The following is a 15,560-nucleotide window of genomic DNA, read 5'->3' on the forward strand; positions in this document are numbered from 1 at the left end:
TTTGGGGACCTAGGGTCTTTCATAGGGCATAGGTCAAAAAAAAATCAGCACCTGTTCTGAAGACCTCAGAGCCTATTTTCTTTCTTTACTCATTCCTTTGAATGTTTCTGAATATCAGGTTGGCCTTTGGTGGACGGCACTCAAACCCAAGGCTCTGCATTGGATTGGAAATACAGTCTTCTAGGGGTAGGATGAGGAAGGTTTTGGGGTTTAGTGGGAAAATACCAGGCATTAGAGTCAGACTCCTGGTTCAAGTTCTAGCACTGCCACTTCCTAGCTGTGTGATTTTGAGTAAGTTACTAGCCCTCTCTGAGCCTCAGATTTCTCCAAAGCAGTTACTGAGCTACTGTGATATTTGGGTCATGTCGTCCAAAGTAGCTCGCTCTTCCCACCAATACGCTGTTCGATCACCTTGTTCACTTCCTTCCTAATTCTCCCCACAATCTGAAATGCTTGTCCCTGCTTGTGTATTTCTTGTCTGTTCTCTGTGTTGCCCTAATTTATAAAGCCAATGAGGGCAGGTAGCATGTCTGCCTGGCTTTGGACTTTAGCCCCATTACTTAGAGCAGTTCCTGGCACATCATAAGTGCCCAGGACATATTTGCTGAATGAAGAGAAGAACAAATATAATCTTTAGCATGTGGTCAGTACCGGCACTCAGTTAATGTAGAGCTCATTCCGTGTGAACAGTCCTGGTCTCCTTCCAGATCTCCTCACACTCGCTCAGTCAATTCAGTCTGCAAATATTTGGGGGGCACCTACTATGTGCTAAGCATAGATTCTGGGGTTACAGCAGTGAACAAAATAGACACAGATCCCTGCCTTGTAGAGCGTGTATTGTAGCGAGAGCAGACAAGCAAAACAGTAAAGATATAAATTCTAAGGAGGCCAGCTGGTGAGGGGCACATGGTGAGCCAGGAAGGGGTTAGGGAGTGTTAAAGAGGGGTGGTTAGGAAAGTCTGCAGGGAGGAGACATAGACCAGAAAAAATCTGAAAGAGGGAAGGGAGTGAACTCACAGATTTCTGAGGGAAGTGTCTTCCAGGCAGAGGAGACAACAGATGCAAAGGCCCTGGGGCTGGACTATCATTGGAGTAAGCTGGCCCTCTGGGGCCTGTAGACCATGCCAGGGCCCTCGGCATTATCCTGAGACAGATGGGAGGAACGTGATCAGACTTCTACTTTTCAAAGGTCATTAAAGAGTTTGTTTCTGGAAGATTCTTCAGTTGGCTTGTGTCCTGATGGACAGTAAGCTGTATCCATCCTCTTACTCTCCATCCTTATTATGGGAGGCAGTCTCTGCTGGAAGTTGTCCTGGACACTGGCCTGGCTCTGTGTTACCCCCCTCCACCCCACCGCTGCCCCTATCTCAGTGTCCCCACCTCGAGGCTACATGTTGGTAACCCTGGAAAGCAGGAGTGGGAGTGCCTTCTGAGACCCACCTTCCACAGCCAACACCTCTCAAGCCCCCACTCTGCTTGAGACACGGTGATTTCAGAGGAGCAGCAGGGATGGGGAGACAACTTGGTCTTCAGATCATGGCGGGGCTGCACGGGGCGGGGGTCCCTCGTAGCTTGGTTGGGAAGATGGGGTCTCTGAGAGAGCAAAGCTGAGTGGCACCATAAGCTTTATAGACACAGTGCCCCAAGGGTTGTTACCATGGTAACAATGGCTAGCAGGTCTGAGCTGTCAAATCAGATTTCAGAGGTCAAGCTGAAGGGGAGCCACGGTCATACAGACTTCTGGGACCCAGTGGCCAGAAACACATGGCCGTGTCTGAAGTTCTGGCAGCCCACCCCTTCCCACCCAGGCTCTCGGGCCTCCCTCTTGTACCCTCAGCTCAATGACCTGGTTAGTCCCAGGTCACAGGGCTCATGGACTCAAAGACAGGAGACCCAGTGGCGGGGGCGGTGTTGGGGAAACTGTATCGCCTCCAGCTCCCCCTGGTGGCCAGCCGGGCACTTGTCGGTGCACAGAGCCAGTCTCCAGAGAAAGGGGGCTAGGCCACCTGGCTCTGGGGAGTCTGCCTGGGACCCCAGCTCAGCACTGGGGCAGTGCCTCTGGCAATCTCCGGAGGCTCGCTGGGCCTCCAGCTCCCTGCCCTGTAAAAGGAGGGGTGGAAATTGCTCCAGGAATTCGCACAGGCCGCCCTCTAGGAGGAAATGGGATGCGCAGTAAGAGAGAGGGTGGTGAGGACAGAAAGGAGGGCTGCTGACCCCACCGGGGACTCCTCCTACCACGGTCTGAAGAGCTCTACTGACTTGTTCTACCTTTGGGGGCTTCCCATGAATTTCTATTTAGGAAAAGTTTTTGCTGCTGGAAAAGTAAACACCACTTGCAAACCTATAGGATTCCAGCGTGGGCCGCGCCTCCGGGATGGAGGGCGGGGGGCAGGGTGCTTGGTTTCACCTCCGGAGTCTGCAAGCAGGTGGCTATCAGGATCCTATTTGCCTGGGGAAGGTCCTTCACACAGGGGGCCTGGGGGCCGAGCCTCAGAGCTTTGATGAGCTTCTCTGTCCTGTTGCTCTTCCTGGCAGCTCCATAGCTCTGGTCTTCCACCCAGACATGCTGCAGACACATGGGCTTCTGAGCCAGTGGGCTGGAGAAAGGCAGGCCCTCAGAGAGGGAGCAGATGCTGCTGGAATGGGGTGGGGGGTCCTCCCCAGAGCCTCTTCTCCACACAGGAAGACCTGTCTGAATAGGCTCTTATCACCCACAAAGGGCCTCAGCACAAGGGGTTCCTGGTGATGAAGGACCTCCCATGATGGCGGCAGGTGCCCTCAGCTCCACTGTGGTCTTCCTGCTTGCTCAGGACACCCACCTTCCTCCTGCTCCGTGACATCGCCCATTTTCCCACTGGAGTCAAGTGGCTTTGAAATGATGGGCAGGTTCCCTCCACTTCTCTCTCCCTGGAGCCTTATGAACAAAAAGCGCACAAGCTCTCGTTGCCTTAGGCTCTTTACTGCTGATGAAAGAGGAGGAAGAACGGGGTCACAGAAGTAATAAAAATGGGGGAGCTGCGCTGCTGGGAAAATCATACCAAGTTCCAAGAAGGATGTTCCCAGTCTGAGCTGAGCTGTCGAGGGGGTTTATCCCCTGGTCTTCTGGCAAGACACCCTCTTGCCGCCTTTCTCATATGGTCCAGAGAGTGATTCCTTGGTCCTCTCCGGGTCTTCCCACTGGTGGTCACCGGATGGCCCCTGTTTATATATGAAGACTATGTTTAGGTGTCCCCCTCTCTGAGAAACTGCTTCTGTCATCTGATTCAGATACTTTTTTTGTGTGTTCCCAATGCAACACACATGCATGACTGTTCACTGGTCCCTGTTGTGACTGTCACCATGTGGGTCAGGCAGTGTGCTTCAAGTAAGAGAAAGACATACTGATCCCCTTCTCCCTCGCAGATATTTCATACTCCTACCACCCCTTTGCTCTGCTCTGCTCAAGGCAGACATCACTAAGCAATCGCAGCTCCCTTGTTCTGATGATCCCAGACCCACCTCCATGTTCATTTTCAGCCCAGCCCACCAGGAACCAAACTGTCATAGCCTCCAGCAGAGGAATCCGACGTGCTATCTAGTCTCAGGCATTCCTAGCAGATGGGCTTCCTTGCTCTCCTGTCACCTGATACCTACCAATTGTTGGACTGACAGCCGGAGAATAAAAAACAATGAGGCTGTCTTCCAGAAATGTGCCTGCTTTCATCAGGGGGAGAAGTGGAAGTTGAGAACAACAGGATTAAAAATGAAATCCCTAGGTTGAATGTATCTTTCATCTGGATGAAGCCAAGTGTGGATGCCCAGCATTAAATCCTGCTTGGCACAGGTTCCTGGTATCCTTCCAGAATGAAGCACCAGGAAAGGATGGGTTAGCACCTAATGACAAGGCAGCCAAGTGTCATCTGATAGTCTCGGTGCATCAGTGGAGAGGAGGGACACTGCTCCTCCAGGTCAGGATAACAGAGGCAAACGTTACAAAGCTATATGCTAGGGCTACCAACCCCTGGGAGCATTTTGATAAAAATAAATGACAGGTAATCTTCTTGGAGATGGTAGGGGTTCACCAGAGTCTGGTAATAGAGGGCAAAGTGATATCTACATAAGAAATCCAAGGAGAGGGATGGTGAGTGAGGTAGAAGGAGGTCAAGGATTGTGGGTTTGCCAAGCTCCAAGAGTTATACAACGTGAATGCCAAGGGCCAAGAAATCAAAGCCTGTGATATGGTTGGAAGTGGTTCAGTTTGAGGTCACATGTTTCTCAGCTCCTGTGCTACAGGATTAGTGTGAGATCCAGAAGATGGTGGAAGTTAATTCGAGCCCACAGAACCTATGGGCTCAGCCCTCATACCTTCTGCTCTTCCATCATGTTGTTTCTCTAAGGCAAGGGGCCAATAAGAGAGTGCATTGCCAGGACAAATCATCCCAGAGACACTTTTCCCCTTGGCACCACGTCCTGTGTTTGTCCAGCAGCCCACATCCTGCTCTGCCCCGCATCTTCTGACTTCCCACAAGTTAATTCAATTTCTCCACGATTAAAATTGAGCCTCTATTCAGAGAGCACCTGAGAGTCCTTGAGTTGCTCCTAAAAGGAAATGGGGAACTGTATCACTGTCCGTGTGTCTGGCACTGGAGAACAGCCAGATCATTCATACAGCAATCAATCTAACACACCTAACTTGTTCCCACTGATTAGCCATTGACTGTTAGCTCAATCCTCACTTCCTTTACGCTGATTTATGGCAGCAATAGAAATATACCACCCTGGGGGACACGCCTCTTTTCAGCAGGGAACCTATAAAAGTCAAGGTATTTTTATTCTAACTGAGAAGAGCCCAGCAAAATGGGGATCTCCATAGTCATCCTTGAAGTATTTCTTTTACTGGATCCAGTTCTATCTACAGGTATATATATCTAACTCTGCTATTTGTTAATTTCACTCTTGGAATCCAAGTCATGGCAGATTCTATCTACTTACTCCCTGGTGCTAGACTTTGCATTGTGGGGGTAGTTTTGTACCAAAGAGGAGGCAACGCTTTGCTCATAATTGTCATTGCAAGTATTGACAAGGAATGGCTTTTTTTGGGGGGGGGGTGTTCTGTTTTGGCTGAGAAATACAATGGTCATAGTTAGAAAAAGTCAGTCATTATGTTGATATTCCGAGGAGTAGCTCAACTAAGAAAATGATTGATTTGCTGTAGAAAAATTCCTGAAGTTAAGGAAAAGTGCATGTGTACTATTAATTGACGCGAAAACTTTGGCATAGTTGGTTAAGGACGTGGTTTGTGCACTCTAAAATGGGCAGTAAGATGGCCCCTGAAAACACTCATTACGTGGTTTCTTTCTGCGGGTGTCTATGGCTTGGTAGTATTCACCAAGCAAACTCAGGTCAAGTTGCTGAACACAGTCAAGATCATTAAGACTCCAACTTTGTGGCTGTCACTGTCTGCTTTAGATAAATGATCTGAAGCTTAGGGTGTGAAGGTATTGAATGTACACCAAAGAGCCACTGGCAAGTCAGTGTGGCTGTGGCATCTCAGTGTCCATGTAGGGAGAAACTATGTGAGCTGGCCGGCTAGCCAGTCTGCCTGTGAGCTACCTGTGTCTCTCCCCTTCTGTCTCTGCCTCAGTTCCTCCCTTCTGTTTTTTCTTCCCTCCCTCCTCCTTTCTCTGCTTTCCTTCATTCCTTTCTTCCTTCCTTCTTCTCTTCTACCTCCTTCCTGCTTTCTTTGGTGTAACCCTTTGCTATGTTCATGAATTTCAGAAGACAGGGCAAAAGTACCCTAATTTCTGGAGAGCTTCCAGAACTCTCAGTCCTACCCCCAGGTTTTGTTGGGGAACCTCTGGAGATGCAAGTTTGTTTGGGAAATTGCCTTCATGAAAGCAGCACCCCATAAGGGACCCCCCTCCACTAGTGCAGGTGAAGGGGCTGGGTCTGCCCTGTGTGATGTGGGCGGCTGGCATCGTGTCACAGGTGGGCAGGTGGACAGAGGACGCCCACCTTCTTTTCTTGTCAGGGGGACACCAGGAGCACTGGCTCGGGGGCCCTCTGGGGGCTGGAAATTGTGTCTCCTTCAAAATACTTGAAAATGGCCAGGCAGTGCTGTCAGCTCTAGCTTCCATCTCTGGAATGTGGATTGGCTGGGCTTGCTTTGGCTCTGAAAGGGGACGTGGGATTTAAGTTGGCCCCTGAGGGACAAGATGCGAGCAGCCCCGGTCTCATCTACAGAGGGGGCGAGGGCAGCAGCGCTCGTGGCTTGAGGGAACCAGTCGTTTTCCCACGACGTTCTGGGCATGCGCACGCACATGCGCACACGCACTCACACGCACACGCATGCGTGCCCACGCTTGCAGTTTAGAGGTGGGAGCGGACCTCCCCAAAGTGCTTGTTCTGTTTGGAGCGCCCAGCGGAACAGCGTGCCTGTGTCCTCCTGTCTCAGTCTGCTGACCACCCGAGAGCTCGGGGTCACCACTTCCACATGCAGATGCGGGCAACAGCCCCAGGAAGGGTGCGTGGCTTGTCCCAGGTCGGCCGCGGTGAGCGGCTGGGCCAGGATTCCACCCTGGAGCTGGTCCACTGGCACGAGGGTAGCAGTTTCGGCCCAACGACCCTGTTGCTCCGCGCAGAGAGCCGAGGAGATGACCCTCGGCGTTTGCCTCACGTTGGAGCCCCAAGGCGGGGCTGGGGAGCCAGGCGCCAGGCAGCTGGCACGGTCCTCACCTCTGGTCCTTGCACATGCCCTTGAGAAAAAGCTTGTGCTCCCAGGATCGTGCTGGACGGGACGAGCCATGGAGCCCCTGCCTCTTCTAGCCACGTCTTTGGTGCTGTCACTTACTGGCTCTGGGACCCCTCCAAGCCTCCATCTGCTCATCTCATCTGGAACCTTGTTCCAACCTCCCAGGTGGTGTGGACATGAGGCCAGCAAGCAGCGTCTGGCACAGACAGGGTGCCTTGGAGCCACTCACTGTTACTGTCCTGGGTCCCAATGTTGTACCCAGACCTCACTTCCCAAGTGCAAGGTGGTGTCTTAGATTGGATCCTAGAACGGGAAAAGGAAAAGCTGGTGAAGTCCACATAAAGGCGGAGTTCAGTGCGTGGGGAGTGATCGAGGGCTGGTCCCGCACCGTGACAAATGCATCACGGTCTCCCTGGATACCCTCTCGGGAACGGGGGCAGGGTGTGTGGGAGCTCTCTCTCTGGATTAGCTCCGCAACTTGTCTCTCACTCCAAAGTTACTCCAAGAAAAATTTTAGCATCACTGCTTTGGGGTCCATTTCTTGTAGGCCTATGATTTGCAAAGCGAGGAAGCAACAATTGCTTACAAATGAATTCCTAGGGGCGCCTGGGTGGCTCAGTGGGTTAAAGCCTCTGCCTTCGGCTAGGGTCATGATCCCAGAGTCCTGGCTCTCTGCTCAGCGGGGAGCCTGCTTCTTCCTCTCTCTCTCTGCCTGCCTCTCTGCCTACTTGTGATCTCTGTCTGTCAAATAAATACAATCTTTAAAAAAACAAAAAACAAAAAAACAAATGAATTCCTGGGGCACCTGAGTGGCTCAGTGGGTTAAAGCCTCTGCCTTCGGCTCAGGTCATGATCTCAGGGTCTTGGGATCGAGCCCCGCATCGGGCTCTCTGCTCGGCACAGAACCTGCTTCCCCCCCCCTCTACCTGCCTGTCTGCCTACTTGTGTTCTCTCTCTCTGTCAAATAAATAAATAAAATCTTTAAAAACAAAAACAAAAAAATACCCCAAATGAATTCCTAACAGATTGTTCAACCTTGTATGCACCTTTTCCAGTGCTTAGTAGGGGTTTTGCCATGATTAATGCCTTAAATAAGAAGGAGGAAATCGAATGAAGGGACATTCAGATGTTGGAAGAACGTGTTTCATGTGGGTGGCATTTGGACGGTGGTGGGGGTACTTCTGAATCATTTAAATAACAGGCCCCCAGGCTACCTTCTGGAGAAGCTCTCCTTTCTTCAGCATATGTATTATGCAAACTCACCCATGGGTATCTTGGGACTTAGCCTGATCTCAGTTGCTGGATGTTTAGAATGAGGAGAAGGTTCATGGCGGTGTGTCAGACTGAGTCCTGGTTGGGGGGCCTGGCATCCAGGACCCCGCAGTCCTGCTCAGTTGTCTTCTCCAGCCCCATGTGTCTCCACATCTTGCTGGGCATCTCCCACCTGTGTTGCTGTTCCCCACACGGTCCACGCTGTTTTTGACCCCGAGATTTTATTTGTTCTGCAGGATACCTTGGAGCTCACTGTCTGGTACAAACAATCTGTACTCCCTGCCTCCCGCACTCCAGTAGTGCTGCCTCTTTGCCTTGTTGACTACATTCATGCTCTTCCCTTCACCTGGAACAGACCTGGAACAGTCTTTTTTTAAGTACCACGGACACTGCCCATCCGGAATCTCTCCCTCCTTGACATACACTCCCAACACACACACACACACACACACACACACACACACACGGCACCCGGGTGACTCAGTCAGTTAACCATCTGCCTTCAGCTCAAGTCATGGTCGCTGGGTGCTGGGATAGAGCCCTGCGTTGGGCTTCCTGCACAGTGGGAAGCCTGCTTTTTCCTCTCTCACTCCCCCTGCTTGTGCTCCCTCTCTCGCTGTCTCTCACTCTGCCAAATAAATAAATAAAATCTTAAAACACACACACACACACACACTCTGACACACACAAAAACACAAACACATATAGGGGTGCCTGGGGGGCTCAGCGGATTAAAGCCTCTGCCTTCGGCTCAGGTCATGATCCCAGGGTCCTGGGATCGAGCCCCGAGTCGGGCTCTCTGCTCCGCAGGGAGCCTGCTTCCTCCTCTCTCTCTGCCTGCCTCTCTGCCTACTTGTGACCTCTGTCTGTCAGATAAATAAATAAAATCTTTAAAAAAAACCACAGACACATATAGACACACATACGACACACGTGGACGGTGTCATCCTATGGTCATCACTCTTATTCTCCCATGACATCTTAACTCTTGCACCAAATTATCTGTGAATTTTTTCTAGGGATCCTGCTATGCTGGGGGTCCATAGAGGGCAAGGACTGTGTCTTGCTCATTTAGTACCCAGCACAGCACCTTGCGTGGCCAAGAGCCTCCAGCGAGCCTGGCTCCTGCTGAACATAAGGGAGTAGCCTGGATGCCTGGGGCAGGGCCAGCTCGGCCAGAGAAAGCGTGTGCCCATCAGGCGTCTCCAAAGGCGTGTCCCCAGGCTGGGCCTGGGCAGGATTTCTGTGTCTTTGTGTATAGTTTATGGGAAGCAATATTACCCACATTACTGTGTATTATTACTGCAAGGTGTTTTGCTTTTTTGACACATGGCAATGGAATCTCATCATTTTAATCTGAACTGGGAGAGGCACACAGCGGAGTTCTGTGGCACCCTTGCTCAGGGCTCTTGACCTCAGACATGAGTTTCCCTTCTTGGTAAGCTGTGTGACTTTGGACAAGCTGTTTTACCTTCTGAGTCTTGGATTTCCAGCTATAGAATAGAAGTGCACAATACTTGTACTGTAACAGATTTTGTAAAGCATGTCTAGCACTTAGCTCCATGCTGGGAATACAGAGCTTACTCAAAAATATTAGCACTTCTTCTTCTGCTTCTTCCCTTGACCTTCCTCCTTGTCCACTGCTCTCTACCTTGTCCACTGCTCTCTACCTTGGTCTTCAGTTTCTATTTCACCCTTGTTCTTGTCCTTCAGCAGGCAACTCCAATTCCTTCTGCACTGAACAGACTCTGCCTCACACAAAACCTTTTACCCCATCTCCACCTTCCACTTCAAATTGTAGCTCCTAATGCACAGTTAGTGCAGAAAAGGCAGAAACTAGAGAAAAATGAGAGAGAAAGTAATAACATCCCAAATCCATCACTCAAGATGGCTGTTGTTAAAACATGTGTTCCTTTCAAGATACATGTGATATAATGTAACATACAGTTTTTCTATAATTTATCTTCGTATTCTGAACATTCTAACATGCCATTCATAGTTTTTGGACATTGAGGTCATTTTAGATTTTCTCCTTTTTTTTTTTTTTTTTTTTTTTTTTTTTAAGTTTCAGCTTTAGGGGCACCTGGGTGGCTCAGGCGGTTGGGCCTCTGCCTTCAGGTCAGGTCATGATCTCCATCCAGGTCCTGGGATGGAGCTCTGAGTCAGGCTGCCAGCTCTATGTGGGGAGCCTGATTCTCCCTTTCCCTCTCCCTCTCCCCCTGCTTCTGCTCTCTCTTTCTCTCTCAAATGAATAAATAAAATATTTAAAATTTTTTAGCTTTATTGAGGTATGATTATTAATAAAGTTATAGGATATTTGAAGTGCACCCCATGGTGATTAGACAGAAGTATCCATTGTAAAGAGGCTCCCCACTGAGATAGCACATGCATTATCTCTCTCTCCATTTTATTTATTTATTTATTTTGATGTGAACTTTTAAGTTCTATTCCCTTAATAAATTTCAATTGTAAAATACAGTGTGATCAACTGTAGCCACCATGTTTGCGTTAGATTTTCAGACCTTACTCATAGCAGAAATTTGTACCTTTTTACTAAACCCTCCCTTTTCCTTTACCCCTTTCAGGTTCTTTATGTAATGGGCAGTACTGTCAACGCCCACACTTCTTTGTTTACATTGTAGAAATTATCAGTTTTTCCTTTGGCTATATTCTCTCTCTTTTTTAAAAGATTTTATTAATTTGAGAGAGAGAGCACGAGCGGATTAGTGGGGGAGGGGATGAGGAGAGGCAGAAGGAGAGGGAGAAGCAGGCTGAGCGGGGAGCCTGAGGCGGGGCTCAATCCCAGAACCCCGGGATCCAATTGTGTCCTGAGTTAAAGGCAGATGTTATCTCTGCTATTTCTTTCCAGGTGGAACATCGTACAACTGATTGATATTTTAAAGTTGTTAAGAACTATATAATCTCAAATCCTCACTGCAAGTCATCTCCGTCTATAGATGGTATCACTTTATTATATAATTTAGTTTTGCTTACTATAATCCATTGTACCTATCAGACTACAAAAGTATATAAAAAAAGAAGAAGAAAGAAAGAAAAAGACAAGCCAGTGAGAAAAGGAAAGAGAGAATGGCTTAGGGAGCTGACCTGTTTGAAAAATGGGAGACCCTTTTCATTCCTGAGTGCTCAGCCTGCAAAGGGAACCCCAAACTACCCTGGGATGGGATACATGAGGGCCACTCATCCTTCACAAACTTTATTCTTCTTCCACCAACCTCAGAGTATGTGTAAAACTAGGATACTCATTAGTTCACTGGAACCTAATGATGATGAAATCCAAGCCCACCTTAGCCACACTCACATGACATGAAGTGTATGAAGTGAGATTGAGCACTGGAATCCCCAAGACACTCAGCAAGAGAAGTTGCAACCCCTTTCTCTTAAGAAAAGCTAAAGGACATTGGGGAGGGTATGTGCTTTTGGATAAATTGGAAGGGGAGGTGAACCATGAGAGACTACGGACTCTGAAAAACAATCTGAGGGATTTGAAGTGGCGGGGGTGGGTGGGAGGTTGGGGTACCAGGTGGTGGGTATTATAGAGGGCACGGCTTGCATGGAGCACTGGGTGTGGTGAAAAAAAATAATGAATACTGTTTTTCTGAAAATAAATAAATTGGAAGGAAAAAAAAAATAAAGGCTGATGTTTAACCAACTGAGCCACCCAGACGCCCCTTCTTTGTCTATATCCTTTGAAGTGGAATTACAGAGTCAAAGAGTTGATTACTTCTAAGGCTTCTAAAACATATTGATAAGTTATTTTCCCAGACGTGTACCCATTCTTTCCCCTATTGGTAAAATACAAAAGTGGCAATTTTCAACACTTTGTCTAGATCCGAATATTATAGCTCAAAAATCTTGGCTGAAATGCTGGATGAAAATGGTATGGAGTTAATTCAGTTTGCATTTCTTCGCTTACAGTGAGGGTGAACATTTTCAAGCCATTTACATTCTCTTTCCTTGAGAAAAGGAAAGTATATTGTCTATATTAAAAAAGTATTGTCCAATATTTTTGAAAGTTGGTGTCTTCCTTGTCAACTTACATAAACTTTGTATATTAATTGATCATGAATACTTTGTCCATTATATTGATGACAGATATTTTCCCAGTTTGTTATTTGCCTTTAATTTTGGATTTTGATTTTTTTCCTGAACAAATATTTTTTAATTTTTTATGTAATTATTTCTTGCTGTTTTCTTTTGTAATTTCCTACTGATTTTAAATCTAGACATTTCTTACAGAAATCAGATAAACGTTTAACTAATTTCTTATTTTTGTGTGTTTAAATATCTAGTTTTTTAGTTCTAAAAATTATTTTGCTTTTTGGTGCAGTGTCAATCTTCAAAATTATATATATATATATATATATATATATAAAATAATCTACACACACATATATAATAGAGATGCAAGCAGGGGTGGGAAGGGGCAGAGGGAGAGGGATAGAGAGAATCTTAAGGAGGCTCCATGCACAACATGGACCCCAACGTAGGGCTCATCTCAGGACCCTGAGATTAAGTCAAGAGTTGGATGTTTAACCAACTGAATCACCCAGGCACCCTTTTCTCTATATTTTAATTCACATTGCCCTATTTTGAATATTTTTGAGCTAATGATTTTTTTTGAATGCCAGCTACATGAGAGACATTATCTTAAACACTTGATGTATTTTTTTTCTTTGTTTTGTCTTCACAATAACCTTATGAAGTAGTTCGTGTACTTACCCTTTTACAGATAAGGAGATTGAGGCCAGTGAGGTTAATGACTTGCTCGGCTTTAGAGAACGAAAGAACAGCGGAGCTTGAATTTGAACCCGTGGACCCCTGTCCCAAATCCTGGGTGTACAAGTCCCACTCCCACCAACCCTACTTTGCTGTGTCAGAATCTAATCCTTTTCAAGAACTTATCTTTAGCCTGTTAGTTTTTCCTAAAGAACTTTGGCACCCTTTTTTAAAGAGCAACTCAATTAAAGAAAAACCTTCAAACGGGAATTATAGTAAGCCTGTTGGTTGGTTTACAGTGACTGACATTTCTGTATCCAGTCCTTCCATCCAGAAAGCTGGTTCATCGAGCTCTTCCTCTACAGGAGATTGCCAAGAAGCTTTGCATGGAGTTTGTGTTTTTATTCTTTTTATTCTTTCTTTTATTTTTTATATTTTTAAAGTAGGGTCCATGCCCAATGTGGGGGCTTGACCTCACAGCTCTGGATCAAGAGTTAGATGCTCTACCAACTGAGTCAGCCAGGTGGCCCTGTACTTTTATTCTTATAAGACTGTTTGGAAGGAGCCCTTAATTCATAGTGTCCCAACTTCCTCAGAGCCCACTGTAAGCCCTGACTTCTTTCCTGCCTGGCCCACGTCTGCTTGTAGTTTCTGGAGTAGAACCAGGGAGCCACAAATGATCTCCGCCAGACCCTGGGCACCTGTCAACCGAAGTCCCTTGCCCTCTAGCTGGTTACGTGGCCATGTCACCCACTAGAGCAAACTCGTGAAGGACGAAGGATGGTGGAGACACCGTGCCGTGTCAGATCTCCCCATGCCTGAGGCGTCCAGCGTCCTGCAGGGTCTCTGTAAGCGGTTGTTGAAGGACATGTATCTCACCTGCCTCTTGAAACTGCTGTTACATTTCCCTTACATAGGCTGCAACTCAGTGAAACTCAGATCAGAATCACCTGGAGCGGGGCACCTGGGTGGCTCAGTGGGTTGGGCCTCTGTCTCCGGCTCAGGTCATGATCTCAGGGTCCTGGGATCGAGCCCCGCATCAGGCTCTCTGCTCAGTGGGGAGCCTGCTTCCCTTCCTCTCTCTCTCTGCCTGCCTCTCTGCCTACTTGTGATCTCTATCAAATAAATAAATAAAATCTTAAAAAGGAAAAGTATCACCTGCAGTGCTTGTTACAACCCATATTTGGGCTCTGCCTCCAGAGCTCCTGATCTGTAAGTCTGAGGGAGCCCTAAGGATCTGCAGTTTTAAGAAGTTCTGGGTGATGACTGCTGCTGCTGATTCATGGCTCCCACTTGGAGAGCAGCGGCTCTGAAATACCTTTTTACTTTTTTTTTTTTTAATTTAAGAAAGAGAGAGAGAGAGAGAGAGAGAGAAGAGAGAGTGTGAGCCGGGTGAGGAGGAGGGCAGAGAGGGGCAGAAAGAGAGAGAATCTCAAGCAGGCCCCATGCCCAGTGCAGTGCAGAGTGTGATGTGGGGCTCTATCCCAGAACCCTGAGATCATGACCTGAGCTGAAATCAAGAGTCAGATACTTAACCGACTGAGCCATCCAGGCGCCCCTAAAATAACTATTTCTAAAGTGACTGGGAAAGGTAGTTTGTTGGTTACTCAAAAATGTCATTTAAAATGGGGAACCATAAAATATGATACATACAGATTTTAAGTGTTTTGTTTTAACTGAAGACACATCAATACACTTTGAGTAACAAGTTTGTTGCTGTAGGCTTTTCTCCCAGGACGGATCTTCTGTGGATCTGCACTGTCTCTCTTACATAAGGCATACCCATATGGCATATCTGTAATTTCTAGTTTTTGTTTCTCCAAAGGGGAGCGTGAAACAAAAGACACTTGCAAAGTGGTGTGAGCCCCAGAAGGACTGTTGTACGTTTTTCTGTCACTCTTCCCTGTCCCACCTGCCTGGTTTCTTTTTTAGCAACTGGGTTTTATTTGCAAACCATTCAACCTTATTTGTATAGAAAGCCATCTTTCTTTTTTTAGCCCACATTTCTTTGATTTACTTAATATTTAACTGATTTTAATGCCAAGGACAGCTGTCATAAGCAAGTTCAGGGCTCATACCTGCCTCTAGCTCATCACACAATGAAGCTTGTTGGAATGGAATTTACTAGTTAGACTAGAAAACAGCCTACCAGAGCTTGTGATCAGTGGGTTTACAGGGAGGATGGAGGGCATTAGTTGACCAGCGAGGGGCTTAAATAAAGGTCAGTGAAGGGAGCTTCTTGTTTACTGCCCACCTACTGGGTGCATCTCTACTAGAATATTCAGGTACTGCAAATAAAAATACAACTCACCAGTTCAATATGAACTTCAGATTTATAAAGAAAAAGAAGTTTTTGTTTTGCGTGTCTGTGTGTAAGTGTGTCTCAAGCAAATATATTTGGGACATACTTATACTAAAGAAGTATTCATTTTTTATCTGAGATTCAAATAAAAAGAATTTTTTAAGTATAATATGTCCCATAGAATATTTGGGATATACTTATATTAAGACATATCCTTGTTTATTTGAAATCCCAATGTAACTGGGCATCCTGTATTTTATTTGACAATCCTTTTGCTCCATTTTTTTCATGACATATGTGTATGCCTTCTTTCAAGTCTAGAGGAAATATCTGACCCTGTCTGGAATCCTCCTGCTTCTCTTCTAAGCCTATGAATCGCTCCCTTTGAGGTTACCAGCAACCTGTCCTCCGTGTTCCTGCCAGGGCAAGACCAGAGTACTGGCTACCAAGTCTGGCTGCCAAGTTGCCTCTGAGATCCGAAGGCTGAGCCTTGCCTTGCTGATGGATCCCTTCCTCCTC

At 47.1% G+C, this 15,560-nt stretch overlaps 1 protein-coding gene across 7 annotated transcripts in view; it reads left to right on the forward strand.

Annotated features, from left to right (window-relative positions):
- Positions 1-4,833: 4,833 nt before the first annotated feature.
- DMBT1 (deleted in malignant brain tumors 1) overlaps positions 4,834-15,560 on the forward strand; it is a 68,700-nt gene continuing 57,973 nt past the window's right edge. For 6 of the 7 annotated variants that reach the window (XM_044240670.1, XM_044240676.1, XM_044240672.1 and 3 more), the window contains exon 1: positions 4,834-4,897. In XM_044240670.1, coding sequence (XP_044096605.1) covers positions 4,837-4,897 — 61 coding nt within the window. In that variant the 5' untranslated portion in view covers positions 4,834-4,836. The remainder of the gene's footprint in view (positions 4,898-15,560) is intronic. The other variant, XM_044240671.1, reaches the window with a different exon arrangement.

This window comes from Neovison vison, chromosome 2 (genome assembly GCF_020171115.1).
Source record: "Neovison vison isolate M4711 chromosome 2, ASM_NN_V1, whole genome shotgun sequence".
Classification (NCBI taxonomy): domain Eukaryota; kingdom Metazoa; phylum Chordata; class Mammalia; order Carnivora; family Mustelidae; genus Neogale; species Neogale vison.